At 55.0% G+C, this 16,012-nt stretch overlaps 1 protein-coding gene across 2 annotated transcripts in view; it reads left to right on the top strand.

Annotated features, from left to right (window-relative positions):
- Positions 1–1,600: 1,600 nt before the first annotated feature.
- NEURL1B (neuralized E3 ubiquitin protein ligase 1B) overlaps positions 1,601–16,012 on the top strand; it is a 44,076-nt gene continuing 29,664 nt past the window's right edge. For both annotated transcript variants that reach the window (XM_040262749.1, XM_040262748.1), the window contains exon 1: positions 1,601–1,768. In XM_040262749.1, coding sequence (XP_040118683.1) covers positions 1,738–1,768 — 31 coding nt within the window. In that variant the 5' untranslated portion in view covers positions 1,601–1,737. The remainder of the gene's footprint in view (positions 1,769–16,012) is intronic.

Below are 16,012 nucleotides of genomic sequence, written 5' to 3'. Positions count from 1 at the left end.
GCCTGTTGACAACACCCTCCCTTTGTGACCTTCCCTTTGGGACACTTGTAGTCACAGAATACTGTTTGCAGTGCACTGTTTTATATGCGTAAACTTTTCTAGACTCCTTTTATAATAATACTGACCTCTATATGCATCCCAAACTCACATGGGCTGAGGGTATATGAAACTAATGTACCCTACCCAAACAGGACCTCATTTTTTTTTTAATGACTGAGTACCCATAATATGAGAAATCAGTAGCTCAGACAGAAGGTAACCTTGTTCAAGCACGTGTGATAAATCAGGGGTAGTGGGGAATAGAGATGTCTTCCCAGAGGTGGAGGCTTTCACCTGACCTTGAAGTACAAAAACCCTTTGGGGTGGACCAGGCACTCCAGGAAGAAGGCACCAGAGAGACTGAACTTGGTGCAAGGGAGGTGTCTCTCCCAGATACCCATCTTTCATTCACACAGCTCCGGTCAGCTTTTCTCGGAAATTTGAGGCACCTGTTCTCCACTCTCTGAGGCTCAATCTGCCTGTTTGAGAAGTGGGGGTAATAACATTTCATAAAGTCACAAGGGAAACAAGAGGATGGAAAATAGAGTCGGAAAAAAAACCTGGGTTGAAATTAGCTTTTCTTGGGCAAGTCATTGCACCTCCCAAGCCTCAGTGTTTTTATCTGAAAAATGGAGCCCTGTCCAGTGAGGCCAGGGGCTAGCAGGCTTCATGCCCTGCTGAGGGTGATCTGGGTTCCCCTCCTGGGGAGGTGGGTGAATGAATGAACGGGGAATGCCTGTTGCTCCCTCTGCCGAGGACGCTGCCCCAGCTCTTCCTGTGCTGGTTCTTTGCTGTTCCTCAGATGGAGCTGGCCTTGCTCCCAGGTTCTCCCTAAGCCCCACAGAGTCACCCCTTCAGTCCTGTTTTATTTCCGTCCTGGCTTTGATCGTTGTATTATCTGATCCTAACTGCTTGTTATTGCTGTCTTCACTGCTAGCAGGCATTGTCTGTACCTGCAGTGCCCAGCACAGCGCATGGCACCTAGGATGTGCTCAATACATATTTTAATTAATGATTTATAGGTTCCCTCCTCCCAATCTTTGGACACTGCCTAGGTTTCTCCCACTTGTGAGTGCAATATCCCACACCTACCCGTCATCCTGGTTGGACTGTTTCTAAGCTTTTTACACTGCCCAAGGTGACCTTGTGCTCGGCTCGGTGTTTTCATTCCGGACCCTTCCCACGCCCCCACCCCCGCACAGAAGCTCTGCGTGCGAGGGATTGCCCCGCTGTGGCCCAGAGCCTGGCATACGTTAAGCCTTCTCAAAATGTTGGAATTAATGACTGAAAGGCCAGCTGGCTGACGAGCCTGACACCCTCAAGGGCACCCAACTGCCCAGCGCGCCTTCCTGACCCGGGCGCGGGAGCGGCGAGAGCGGGATGCTAGGCGCTTCCCCTCCCGCCTCCCGGAGCAAACTTTCAAAAGATGCGGCGGCCGCGGCCCCGCCCCTCCCGGCGTGGTTGGAGGCGGCGGGAGGCGGGGGCGGAGCCGGCGGGCCCGGGCCTGTGGCTCCGCCTCCTCCTGCGGCCGCCGCTTCCCTCTCAGCACCCACCCCAGCTGCAGCCCGCCGGCTCGCCGGTGCAGCCGCGATGCCCCGGAGCCAGACCCCGGCCCGGGTCCCCGGTCCAGCACGTAACTAGCCTCCCTGCGTCCCGAGGGCGCCGGCGCCACCGCCAACGCCGCGCCCCGACGCAGCGATGGGCAACACGGTGCACAGGACCCTTCCAGGTACGCCGGGAAGCCCTGCCCGAGAGGCAGGCGCTGGGGTTCTCCTCTCCTCGGGGGACCCTCTGGGTGACTTCCGGAGAGCCACCCCACCCCCACTCCCCTTAGCGCTCTCGGCGGGCGCAGTGGGCTAGAGTCTCCAGTGCCTCCCGACTCCCGGCTTAGCACGCGCGAAGCGGCTGGGCTTTGCGCTGCGGGAGGGCGGGTACCGCGTCCTGGTTACCTTGGGGACCCCCGTGCTCCTTCTGCCGGCTTCGGCTAGATGCGCGAAGGGGCCGTTGGGGCGATGCTGCGCGCCTCGCGTTGCCTTTGTTCCAGCCCGGGGGCGCTGATGAAGGAGCCCGGGGCGCTCCGGGGCGTGAATGGAGCCAGGCTTCTCAGAGCTTCCGACGGCCAGAAGCCGCCGGTTGTGCCGAGACTGCAGCGGCTGAGAGTAGGGGGCGGGGGGTGCTCGCAGGGGTACCTCAGTTACCAGCCGCTCAGCGCCCCCGCGGCACATGCTGCTTGGTTTGGCCACGTTCCCACGCGCACCCCGGCTGCGCCCTCCTCTGGTGTCCGCTCAGCTGGGGGCTCTCTAGACCCCTCGCAGTCGCCGCCGCTGAGCGCATCGCCCTCTAATTAATAGAACCCCAGAATTTTCAGGGCCACAGTAGGGGGATTCAGAGCTGGGTAGAGGTGGGCGTGGGCTAGAGAAGGCTTTGCTAGAAAATACCAGGTAACTGTAGGAATAGATCAGCGCTGCTCAGAGGCTTGGAGGCTCAGTGCCCAGTATGCAAAGAAGCTTCGCGGTAAAGATGTGTATCCCAGTATTATATTGAAGAAACTGAGGCTCTGTGGAGGGGAAATGACACACCCAAGGTCATGTTGCTGGTGTTGGAGGGGCCGCGTTGAGATTGGGATCTGTGTCTGTCTGCCTGCCTTTCTCCCCTCCCCCAAATCTTTAGAATAAGTCTTTATTCTGCCTTAGGGCTGGGCATTTGTAGCATCCTGGGCAGAAGGTGAGGATCACCTATGTGAGGTTTTAGGAGGAAAGGAAGGTACCATCCCATCTCTGCTCTAGAGCTATATCAAAAAATAATTCTATATAAAAAATAATTGTTTCTTCCTCTGGGAGGGACTGAAATGCATGGTGCTGAGTCCTGCATTCTCGAAGCTGGATTATAGAAGAGGAGCCTCTCCTTCTGCTTATAAGCCCCTGGGTAGCTTTCAGGCCAATGCACACAGAATTCACCGGTTCCCTGGGAGGTGAAGTTGCCAGCAGAGGTTCACCAGCTAGTCAGTGACAGAGGTGGGATTCGAATCCAGGTCTTCTTACCCTAGTGTGGCCACGCCCCCTATGGCCAAGGCTATGGCCCTAATGGGGATGGAGAGAACCCATCCACCCAGTTTGGAGGTGTCCAGGGATGTTGGCAAATAGAACAGCAGATGTCCTCCTAGCCACAAAGATACAAGCCCCTTTTGTGGGATTTCTTAATTAAGAAATGTTTATGCTCTTCTAGTAAAAAAAAAAAAAAAAGCCATTCTGCCACCTGTGGGTCGGCTTTGGGGTAGATGAAGGGACAGACGCTTGCCAGGAAGGCTAAATATAGCTGGATATTTATGAAGTCTCCATCCCACTCAGCCCTCTCTCTCTGTGGACTGGGTCACCCCGGGGCTGGGAACCTGGGGTTAAGGTTGGTTACTCGCAGCAGTAGCTAAGCATGAAAAATTCAGACTCCACTGGGACTGAAGCCTGCACTGCGTTTAAAACTGGAATTCCTGCGCCACATCAGGCTGCAGGCGCCAAGAACACGAGGAACCATTTATTGTTTTCTGACCTGCCTGTACTTAGTTTCTCACACACGCTGTGCCGTTTTTTACACCTCTGTGCTCAGTACCTAATGCTCTCCACACCCAGAATATCCTTTCACTGTCTAGTCTATCTTTCAAAACCCAGCTCAGTTGTCACCTCCTCCAGGAAGCCTTCCCTGACCACCCACGCCCGATCCCATCCTTTACTCTGCCACTCCAATGCTTTCTTGTCTCTGCATGTTCATCGGACCACTTTGCTTTGTCATCGCCCAGCTCCATGGCTCTCCTTGGGGCTGCATGAGGACAGAGACTACATCTTGATCATCTTATATCCCTGGTTGCCCAGCACAGAGCCGGGCTGGGTGAGGCCCCAAAGCTGGTGGTGGAGCTCACATGTTGTCTGCACCTTAGGCGGAAAGAGCCCTTGGCTCAGCATCGCCCTGTAGAAATCCTTGTGCTTTCATTCTCAGGAAAAGGACACACGCGTGGTGTTCCTTCTATGGGACTTGAAATAGAGAGCTGGCATTTGCTGAGCACCTGGGTTCCACGCCAGGCTTCCTGCATATGTGGCTTTATTTACATGCCAAGCACACTTCTCCTTAAAGCTCCTGCACTTGCCGATCCCTCTGCCTGGAACATTCTTCCCCTAGACCTCCACATGGTGTCTGCTCCAGGCAGCTCTTGTCATTGCCCCTGCCCCCAGCACTGCCCACTCCCTCCCCCTGCTTTGGGTTTTTCCTTAGCGTGGATCACCATGTGCTACATGGTCTGTGTAGCTAGCTGTTTATTGTCTGTCTCCCCCAGGAGGATTTTGCCCATTTTACTCACTGCCGTATATTCAGCATCTGCAGCAGTGGGTAGGACATAATAGATGTTCAGTAAATATTTGTTGAATGAATGAATGAACTGAGTGCTCGCAACAGCCCTGTAAAGTGGGGATTATCATCTCCGTCTTACAGATAAGGAAACCAAGGCTCAGAAAGGTAAACTGACTCATTCCCCTTCACCTGGCTTATCCAGTTGGCAGAACCAGGATTGAAATCCAGGTTTATTTAGCTCCAAAGTCCTGCAGTCTTCCCATGACATGCAGTAGCCTCCCAAGCGATGGTTCAGATACCACTTATTGAGTGCCCAGAGTACACCTGCTGTGCTATTGCACATGATAAGGAAATGCCCCCTCAAAAGGAATGTCTTTGGTGATCGACTGAGGGGCAGCACCGTGGTGGTCCCTTGAAATGCCCTATAAACAAGCATTAAGGGTTGGCGTGGAAACTCATGTTTGCTATGCTCTTACTGCGTCATTACCCATTCCCTTTTCTAGTTTCAGTTCAGTCCTGCAAAATAAGTTGTCATTCTCTTCCACTTCACGGAAGAGGAGACGGAGGCCCAGAGAGGTTGCGACACCTGCCCCAACTCACATAGTTAGGCAGTGGCGAAGCTGGGCTCAGCAGACCCAGGCCTCTCTTTTAATACCACCACATGGCCTTTTTTTCCCTCTGCACTCCTTTAGCCTTAATCTGGGTTTTGCAAAGGAAAAAAAATGAGAAGTGTACACAGGGCGGGGGAGGGGAGAGCAGAATTCCGCAGGGAGGGAGGGAGAGAGAGGCACTCTCTCCCTTCTCCACCAGCCCATTTCAGTCCCTTCCCTCCATGCACCCCTGGGGCTCACTCTGGGACTCACTGGTAGTTCTGGTTGGAGAAGAGGCTGAATTCAAACTGCTGGTTGCATTTAATTATTAAGCCAATCCATGCTTGACCAAATCAACAGCCCTCTCTAGTGTTACGTCAGTGAGCGGTGTCCCGAAGCTCTGGAGTATGGGAAGTGTGCTCAACCTGCTCTGTGCCCTGAGTCAGGGGCTTTACCCACATCACCTATTTCAGATCCTCCTAACACCCTTTAGAGGGTCTGTATTTATCCCCGTCTTACAGGGAGGCAGATGGAGGACTGGAGACATAAAGGATAAAGGCACACCAGTATAAGGGGGAGATCCAGTCTTCCTAACCTGGACGGTCAATCTGCAGATGCTGCGTCCAGACCAGAAGCACCTGCCACTCTGGGGCCCTCCCTGCCCAGCCTCTCTCTTTATTTGACATGGCTCCAGAGCTGTGTGGGTGTTAGGCCTCCTGGGTCTTCTGCCCTCTGGCAGAGGGGGCCAATGCTCCGAGGACCCAGCAGCCACTCTCCTCCCTAGACCTGGACTGTCTCAGCTCTAGGAGGACAGCAGCCTCCCATCCCGGCAGCGGCACGGATGACCCAACCAGTGCCGTCCCCGTCTCTCTGCGCCTCTCCTTCTCCCTTACCCACTCACAGTGCAAAGTTCGGTTGGGCCTGCCTGCCTTGTCTGGCCCCGTCTGCCTCCCTCCCACAGGTCTTGAAGAATCACTTTTGTAGCCCTCCATCTGAGGCCTGAGCCTGAGCCTCTCGAAGTGACAGAGGTTCCTCCGACAGCCCTGAAACCTGCCAGGCTGTCAGCACGCGGTTAGGGACCCTGGCCCATCAAGGCTCCTTAATGATGGCCCGCGAGGATGCTGGGGGCCGGGGCAGGGCAGAGTGGAGCAGCAGTCTTACTCATCCGTGGAAGTGAGAAAGAGGGACGGGCCTGTCCAGTGCATAGGAAACGTGGAGAAGTTGCCGTGGAGAATCTGGAGCCAAAGGAACTAAGGCCTCCCTCTGTTTTTACCCTCTTTCTGATCCCACTTCTTCTCCTCTCCTCTCTGTCTCCTCTGGCAGGAAAGGAAGGAGCCCTGGGGTGGTGGGGGTAAGGAAGCCTTCCTGGAGGAGGCGGCATCTGAAGGAAAGTCCCACCGAATATCTGCCTCTCCCCACTCAAACGTCTTCTTTTTCTGTCTGCCTTCAGGGTCTTTTGTGGTTCAGTTGCCCTAAAGCCACCCTGATCTCTGCTTAAGTGCTTTGCGCCCAGGCTGGGGTGACCCTGGGGTGTGCTCTGCTCTGCATTTTCCTGAGTGTGCACCTTCGTTCATTTGTCTGACATCTGTTGGGCACATCTTGTGTACTAGCCCTGGAATGAATGAATGGACAGCCACTGGCACCCCCCTCCCCCGGGAACTGGCCACTGGTGGAAGAAGGATGGAATGCTCTAGTAAAACAGTCACGTGGTTGGTTATATTACCGCAGAACACGAGGTACTGTTACCCTGTGCCTCAGAGAGGGAGGGGCTGACACCCTAAACAAGGCCTGGCCACCAGATCAAGTGGTCTATCTTCTGTGGATCGCGTGAGACCAGCTTTTAAAGAACCGTTAATGAGATGAAAGTGACAATGTTAGTCGCTCAGTCGTGTCCCACTCTCTGCGACCCCACTGACTGCAGCCCACCAGGCTCCTCTGTCCATGGGATCCTCCAGGCAAGAATACTGGAGTGGGTTGCCATTCCCTTCTCCAGGGGATCTTCCTGACCCAGAGGTCAAACCCAGGGTCTCCTGCATTTGCCGGCAGATTCATTACCGCTGAGCCACCAGGGAAACCCCTTAATGACACAGACTAGGATAAAAAGTAAATATCGAGTGTGTTCAGGCAGGAAATATTCTTTTCTCAGAAGTTTTTGCTTCCGGTGTGTGTGTGTGTTGTGTGTTACAGTGTCAAATGCATTTCTCTCTGGGGGTGGCAGTGGTTAAGGGCTGTGATGAGCATGCTCAGTGGCCAACAGCAGTGGGAAGTCTGGCGTCCTGGTCTAGACACACCTCGTCATCAGACTGCCTGGGTCCACCTCAGCATGACCACTTCCTAGGGCAGTGATGGTGGGCAAGGACTCCCCTCCGTGCCTCAGTTTCCCCAGTTGAAGTGGGGGTGCACAGCTCCCTCACAGTGGGTGGGGGTGAGCGTTAAATGGCACACAGCAGGCAGAGGCTTTAGCATAATGCCCAGGGCAGCCACTGTTGTGGTTATTGTTGCCCCCATGGAAAGGAGAGCCCTCAGGCCTGTTCCTGGGGTCCCTAGAGGGGGTTGACTGACAAGTGCCTGTCACTTTCTGCCTTGAAAACCCTGCCCAGGTGACCACAGGGCTCGAGTCAAAGGGCTGGATTGGGAGGCCTCCCTTTCATAGCACGAACAGTAGCTCCTCAAGGTTCCTTGAGCCCTGTCCAAGACCTCTCATTTCTGATGAGAAGAATCTGCATGGCAGGTTGCATTTTGCAGTTTGCATTGGCCCCCCAGACCGCCAGGTCTAGTGGGAGAGACTAGCAAGGACAGGGCAGTTATGATAAGTTGGGGAGGGGAGTGCAGGGGCTGGGAGGAGAAGCAGGGAAGGCTTCCTGGAGGAGGTGCTGTCCAGCTGAGACCAGAAAGCAGAGAAGTTAGCCACAAGGGAATGGGAAAGGCTGCTCAAGGCAGAGGATTAGATGTGCAAAGGCCCAAGGGGAGGGAGAGCAGGGCGTGTAGAGGGGGAGATGCAGAGTTCGGGGGTCCCAGTGCAAGTGGGGGTGGCAATATGAAGTCAGAGTGGTGGGCAAAGATCAGGTCAGAGGAAGAGGGGTTTCTGGCCTGCAGTCAGGAGACTCAGCTTCACAGATGCCACACTGCCCACTGGGATGAAGCTCTGTGTCTGCTGGGTTGGGCCACAAAGGCTGATCAGAACAGGCTGTTTAATCTTCTCCGTGGACAAAAAGAGTCAGCTCTCTCCTCTTCTGGACCAAAGGGCTCTCTGTACTTGGTGGTGCTCTCTGAGGGCTGAAAATAGAAGCCCAGAGGCCAGGTGTGTGGCAGGAGCTTAAAGCAGAGAGGGAAGAGGAAGGGGGTCAGCGTGCTATAGGTTGTGAGCACCCACCTGGGGGGTGTAGCCAAATGGTCAGCACTGCAGCACGCCTGCCCCATGCCAGGCCCTTTCTCTGTTTCATCCCCTTTAAACCATCAGGACACGTCTTCCAGACGTTGGCTCTCACTTCACAGATGAGGACACTGAGCTCAGAAGGATCCTGAGAATTGCCACAGCCTAGGTGGCAAGGGAGTAGCAGAGCAGAATTTGATCCGAAGCCTGCCTGACCCCAAAGCCCCTTCCCCATCACTGTGGGACACTGCCCCCGGGGCCTCTTGTCCTCATCCTGAGCTCCTGAACACCCCTCCCCACAGGCTGTCCTTCCCGCGGCACACCTTCTTACTTTCTCTGTCCTGGGGAGGTGAAGCACTTCTGTCCCCAGCAGCCAGAGTGAAATTGCCTATAGAAAAGGACCAGCCCCCAGCCCCAGCCGCCTCACCCCAGGCCTGGAGACTCTAACTCTTAAGGTGGAGGTGGCCTCTGGGAATCTTGCTCTGGAGGAGAAGGGGTGAACTGGAGCTCCGCACCCCTTCCTCCTGCCCTGTCTGCCTGATAAAAGCTGACCTGTGCTTGGTCACCCCCAGCCCCACTGACACCCGCATCCTTCCCACTGACGGGGCTCGCAGCCCCCTCTCACTCAGAGCCACAGGCAGCCCCTGCCAGTCCCGCAGCAGGGGCATGGGGCCCAAGAGAGGGCACTTCACCACCCCGCACCCAGGCTCTCCTGCAGGCCAGGAGAATCCTGTCCCCACGCTGTGCTGTCATCATTAGCAGAGCTGGTGGCAGCATGGGCTGGGTGCCCCCATCCCTGGGTCTGAGTCTTATTATCCAGACAAACGCCTTGACCTCTCTTTGCTTCGATTCCCTTTTCTGCAGAAAGGAGATAATGATGTTAGGTCTCAGGCCTGCAGAGTGTCTGACAGATAGTGAATGCTCAGGGGGGCACCTGTTATGATTGTGTAGTCACTAGGCAAGCAAGCCCCTGCTCCCTGCTGAGCCCGACACTCCCAAGGGAGACAGACACAAAAGAATAATAATAACCACCAGCTCATATCACTCAACCAGTCTGTGCCAGACACTGTTCTCATCAGGCGCCTGCATTTAGCCCTCAGGACAACCCCTGTGAGACGCTTACTACTTTTAGTGCCATATAACTGTTGGGAGAACAGAGAGGGAAAGTGACTTGCCTAAGGGCACACAGCGCAAGTAGTCCAACGCGATTCCGACGAGAGGGGTGTTGAAGCTGGATGGATGACTGCCGGGTTGGGACAGGGGGTCAGGTGGGTGGCATTTCATTGCCCTGGAAGCCTTCGTAGTGTTAAAACTGTGAGCCTTTATATTTGTCTGGCAGTTTTGTTTCTAGTTGCTCATCAACTTCTGTAGTTGTCTGTCTCACATCCTACATGTCTCAGATCCATGAGGCAGGGGAGCAGACTTGATAGGGAAGGGCACTGTGGACCAAGCATAGACACGACCAGACACGTGTGGACATCGGTGAGATCTCAGCTCAGTCAAAGGAAGCACTTTCTAACTGTGGAGGCTGTCTGGCAGTAGGGCAGGGGCAGAAGTGTCCTTTGCTGGAGCGGCACTGGCGTCAGGCCCGACTGGGGCTTGACATGGGCATGACAGACGCAACTGGAGCAGCAGATGGGTCTGGGATAAGTTGTCTGCGAAGGTGCCTTTAGCCCAGGGTCTTATAGGACGTGCTCCCCAGTACTCATCTGCAGAACGCATGGAGGGCTCTTCATAATCTCTCGCTTATATAATCCCCCTGCCAGTTCTGCATATTGGGAGGTTTTAGGCCCATTTTATAGATCAGGAAGCTGAGGCACAGAAAGATGAAGCAACCTGCCCCCTTCTGGGTCTGTACCTTCCCCCATCACCTCCCAGCCTCAGCACTTTCACACGCTTAGCAGAAGGTACTTCTGAGTAGCAGCCATTCTTGGGTGTCAGTCCCAGCTCACTCTCATCCCTTGCCTTTCATTCTCTTTTTTTCTGGGACCCAGGGCAGCCTCTCGTCTCATGCTGGACAGAGGGGAGAAAGTTCTTTGATGAGTAAGCCATTCGGGTGCATGGGTAGGGTGAGAGAGTCGGGGCAGCACAGGCAGCTGGCAGAAGGCCCACAGCCGTGAACACATGTGTTCTGTTTACGTCCTCAACAGTACGCCTTGTTTATGTCATGATTATGTCCCTCAGACACATGGTTTCTTTCCTTTTCCCCAAGGATGATGGATTTATGAGATGGGTGGGCACCTGTGTGCCCTGGGTCTCCAAGCTGGGTTTGCTTGGTAACTTTCCACCCCACAGGGGCAGCTCCTTACCCTCAGAAGACATTCCCTTCCCCTTAAGACTCTGGGCACTTCAAGGGCAGAACACAGAACAGTGGAATTTCCCCGTCTCTGGGGATGGTGTGGACCTTCATCCCTGCAGGACTCTGTTCCCAGGACTAGAGAATGCTCGGAATCACTACGTCCCACCTCCCATCTGACAGATCAGAACACAGGCCCAGAGCCTTACAAAGGGTCACAGAGAGATTGCAGATGGGGTCTTTGGCTGGAATCCCTAAGGGAGAGGGTAGAAAGAGCACTGGTTTTGGAGGCAGTCTTGTGTTCAAATCTCATTTCTATATCTAAGCTGTGTGACCCTGGGCAAGCCACTCCCCGTCTGTGAACCTTGCTTTCCCATCTTTAGGATGGGGAGAATGATGGTGCCTCCCTTGTGGGATTTTGATGAGGAATAAATAGGAGACTCCATGAGAAGTCTGAGCCGATATAAGATGGGGACTCCATAAGTGGACTTCAAATTCACTGAAGGCAAGGAATCTGTGCTCCTGAAGCTGATGAAGCAGAGAGGAGCAATAGCACCCAATAGTGCGGGGTCACACTCTCAAGGCCCTGTGACGAGTCCAAAAGTACTCCCTGGCTGGCTAGGGAGGCGATTCCACATAAGAGCGGGCATGGCTTTGGATTCAGATCTGAATCAAATCCTGACCCAACTGTTTGCCTGCACCATGACCCTGGGCCAACCCCTCCCCATCTGGACCTATGTTCTCATCTGAGAAACAGGGTCATAGGGATGTAGAGAGGCCCGAGTGAGCCAGCAACTCTAGGATCATCAGCACTGAGGATGTATGAAACAGAGATTCTTATCAGGAGTCATGAGTGTGCATTTCCAACATTTGCCCTTTACCCCTCGGGTCAGAGGGCAGAAGGCCATGCAGAATCCTGCAGGCGTCCTCAGCCTACACTCACCGACTCTCCAGAGCCCTCAGGTATTTGAAGAAAGGCCAGCCTGACAGGTCTGGAGGGAGAAGAAAGAGGAACCTGGATCTTTGGAGAAAGGAGGAGAGTGGGAGGGGCACCCTTGAGGCACTTCTCAGTGGGCCTCAGAGCCAAACACAGCAGGGAAGGACTCGACCTTAGCTGAGGACCAAGCTCTGTGCTGTTCCTTCCCTGTAGGGATAACGTCTACCCTTTGCCCGAAGCACCCAGAGCGTCTTCTTCCTAGCCGTGGGCACCCAGCTGGCATGTGTTCTGACTGACTGCACCACTTCCTGGCCCTGTGGCCCGGGGCCGCTCTCCCAGCCTCTTTGAGCCTTCCTTCCTCAGTAGGTCTGGTAGCAGTCGCCTCCTTCAGGGCTGTCAGGAGGATCACAGGACATCTGGTGGGCAGAGGACCAGCCCCGGGCTCTACATGGCCCCTGGGAGTTTCCCTCTCTGACTATGCCCATCTCCAATCCCCTCTTCTGACCTTGGGGCCATTAGGCACTGGGGCTCCACCCCCTGCTATAATCTGCTTTCTTTTTTTAGATGCTGCTGATTGTTCATCCCAAGTTCTGCCATCCCCTGACCTTTGAGTTGCTCAAAACAGGCTGATTGATGACAAGCAACACCACCTCTGCCCCCCAACCCCCCGAGACCAAGCCAGGCCTCACTCCACCTTTGTCTCTTATACATAGCCAATTTTTTTTCTTGCAGTTCAGGGGATAAGTGAGAAACCCTGGGGAGGAATGAGGCATACAACAAGAAGGATGAAACTTCCAGGGTCAGACAGGACCAGACTCAAAGAAAGGCACTGCCCTCACAGTCTGGGTGGCCTCTGGCTGGGATGTCTGCCTCTCTGGGCCTCAGTTTCCTCTTGAGGAAGCCACCTGGCAGGGTGAGGCCATAAATGAATGGGCAGCATGGTTTGCCCTTGGTATACACTGGGGGTGCCGCAGGGGTAGGCTCCCACCCCTCAGGGCCAGCAAATGCTACCCAGCCCTGATGCTTATGAAGAGCATTTCCTCAGCTCCAGGAGCCAGAGCAGTGAAGTTCTAGGAGAGTTTCCAGCTGCATTTGACCCTGAAAAGTAGGGCCAGTGGATGTGTTGTTTCAAAGTTGGGACCCGGTCCCTGCAGGTTCCCGCCTAGGGCTGAGGCTAGGAATGAACAGTCAGGCTTCTGGGCCCCACCCAGGCTGGGGGAGTGGCTGCCCTCAGGGCGAAGAGAAGGAGCCTGCTGGCCAATCAGCTGACTTATCAGCAGGCGGCTGCCAGAAGCTGCCTGGAGGAGAAGCAGGTGCCCAGGGCAGGACTGTGCCAGCCGTTGGAAGCAGTGTTTGAAACCTGGCCTGGTTTTCCCGTTCCCGCCCTGCCAGGTCCTTCTGATAGGCAGGGAAGAGACGAAAGGACGGTTTCTATGGGAAGACCCAGGACTTGAATCTCATTCTTCAGAGAGATGGATCCTCAGGGATTCCTTCCTTGCTTCCAACCCTTCAGAGGCCCCCAGTCTTCTTGAGGACCTTAACCTCTGCTCAGCCTTTAAGACCCTTTGTGATAGAACCCTTGACTCCCTCTCCACCCACCCCTCTGCCTTCTATACTCTGTTCCCTGCCCTTCCCCAAGGGCACTCAGCTTGTTCTCTCCTCCAGGCCTTTTTCTGTACTGTTCCTTCAGCCTGAAACACAGTTCCCCACCGTTTGTCATCCCCCAGAGTGGCCCTCGTGGGAAGCTTGGCTCCAGCCCTCGGTGCTGGCCCCCTCATGAAATCATGGTGTCTGTGGCCACCCCGCACTGGTCTCGGCTCTGCGTGTGAGTCGTCAGCGTGTGTGCGCCTGCAGCCAGCGCAGCCCTGGCCTGGAGCAGACGCTTTGTAAGTGTCAGATGCAGGAGGAAGTGATGTCCCCTAGAAAGAATGAGGGTGCATCCTCCCACCATCCTCCACAGCAGGGGGCCCTGACCCTGCGTGCCGGCGCTTCTGAAGATGGAGTTTCCCCGGCCCCTTTATCAAGAAGAGGCCTCAACCGAGGGGCCCAGAAGAGAGCCAGAGCCAGCTTGGGAATCCCAACTCTGCTGAACAGACTTGGGGGTGGGGAGTGGGGATGACCTCACCCCCTGGGAACTCAGTGCATCGGAGCCCACTTGAGCCAAGAGGGCTGCCACTTAGACCTGGAAGGAGCAGCCTTTTCTCCCAACGAGCAGTGCCTCGTGACCTCCAGCCCCCCTCCCGGGCCTCCTCGCAGCTGTCGACAGGAGTGTCAGGCCGCTGCACTGCACTGACTGGACTCTGTTTGCAAAGAATAGGAGCGAGGAGGAGCCAGGTGGTGATTCCCAGTGTGGGCTGGCCCCTCTCCACCCTGAGTGTTGCCAACCAGGCCTCGGACACAGAGAACAAAGTCCCATTAGGCTGGTGTCTGTCTCCTGGGTGCATGTCACTGCTCTTTTTGGCAGAGGTGAGGGAGGCGTGGTTGTTTTCTTTCTAACCCACTTTCAAACCCACCAATAGAAAAGGTGCTCTGTTGCCAAAGGAGACCGACATCCCTGCCCTGCTTTGGGTGACAGAAAGCCTGCCAATACCAGCCTTGCATTTTCCTCTTTAGAGTGTGTGCACGTGTGTGTGCTCGTGTGCACACATACACACACGTGCACCATGCTGCTTCCTCCCACTGTCACTTGAACCAGAGACTTCTTACTGAAGGTCCATAGTCTAAGGTCAGATGTGTGTGTGTTCGGGAAGCCCCAGACATTGTGCATCAAATTGTGTGAGTGGAGTGTGGCTGTGTTTCAGTGGAGAGAGGCTGGCACAGCTCTCACCACCCTTAGCAAGGCCCTGGCCATCTTGGAGAGGGGCGGGGGTGGGGATGGGCCCCTCCTGCCACTGCCTGGCTCTGCTGCCTTGGTTTCCTCATCTGGAAAGTGGAGGCAATACAGTCTCCCCCGGAAGGGTTGTAAGACTGTCAGCTCTACACACAAAAGGCCATGCGGGTGTGTACCCAGGGCTCAGTAAAAGGCTAGTTAAATCCTCTGGTGAGAGGGAGGGGGCAGGATAGACTGTCCTCAGGGTTGGCAGTTCCCTTTCCTGGTGGAGTGGAATTTGCTGAAAATCTCAGCCAGAATGCCATCTGCTGAACCGCCAGCACACTGGAGGCCGTCAGCTCGGCATCCAGAGAAGCCAGAGCTGTGCTTCCTGCCATCCTCCTGGCGGTAAATGCCATCTCCTTGGACTCTTTTTAGATCAAAGGAAAGGCTGGGTTGGGGCGATGAGCGGCATCATTCAGAGGGTGGCACAGCGCGTGTTTGGGATGCTGCTGGGGTGGCTTAAAAATAGGCCTCTGTCCTTGGACACAGGGAAAGTGACCCTGGGGTTTTCAAGAGGCCTTTCCTGGCCAAGGTTTCCAGCCCTCCAAGGGAGAAACGTTGCAGGTTCTCCAGACCCACAGACAGCCATCTCGGACCCGGGAGTAAATCTTTTCTCCGTAAAGGAACGACAAAAGGTCGCTAAAGGGAGGAAGCCCAGTTAACTGAACAGCTACTCCGTGCCACACGCCATGCCTGACTAGCTGGCCTCATCTGTCCTCACAGCAATCACGCAGGGTGGAGGTGACTCTCACCCGTTTTCTAGGTCTGGTTAGGGGCCTGGAGAAGTTAAGCGTGTACCTCAAGATCACACAGCTGCAAAATGACAAAAATCAGCATCTGAACCCTTGTCTGTCTGACTCTAGGCCTGTGCTCTTTTTAACTGCCTCTCAAATTGAGATTTAGGAGATAACAGTGTGGGAGAGATGGCGTGAGGGGCTTGCCCAAGTGTCGGACCCCAATGTTGCCTGTAAGGGAGGGAACGAATGTTCAGCGCACGTCCGTGGTGTGCTGGGGCTCCCGCTGGGCACCTTCTGTGCTTTCTCCGCCCCTCCCTGCAGCCTGGGGTGCGGGAGCGGGGTTCTGTGTTCACGCACCATCAACAGGTGGTTACTTGCCCAAAGGCCCCTCAGGCTAGTGAGCAGCAAAGCAGGGGCTCAAACCCAGAGCCCATGAAGGCTGTTCTAAAGCACATGTGAGTAAACCGCAGAGCCACCCCTGAAGGACCGGCTGAGAACAGCTCTGCTGTCCCCCTGCCTTCCGGAACAGCTAGCCCAAGGTTGGCAGTGCCAACACTTGTTTTTCCCAAACAGAGCCCCTTTCTCCTTAACTGCCACAGCCACTCATCCTCTATCCCCCACATCTCTGCTCATAAAAATTTTTGCTTTTTTTTTATTGGCCATACCCCATGGCGTGCAGAACTTCCCCCAAATGGGCATCAAAGCCGCGAGCCTTGCTGTGAAGTGCAGAGTCTCAACCACTAGACCGGCAGGGAAGACCTCTGCTCATACATTTACCTCTGCTCATACATTTTTGAGTTGGGGCATTGCTTCCATGACTAGATGCTGGCAAG

Source organism: Oryx dammah, unplaced genomic scaffold, assembly GCF_014754425.2.
Source record: "Oryx dammah isolate SB20612 unplaced genomic scaffold, SCBI_Odam_1.1 HiC_scaffold_20, whole genome shotgun sequence".
Taxonomy (NCBI): Eukaryota; Metazoa; Chordata; class Mammalia; order Artiodactyla; family Bovidae; genus Oryx; species Oryx dammah.
Note: the sequence above shows the minus strand (reverse complement) of the source record. Positions and strands in the feature narration are given on the sequence as shown.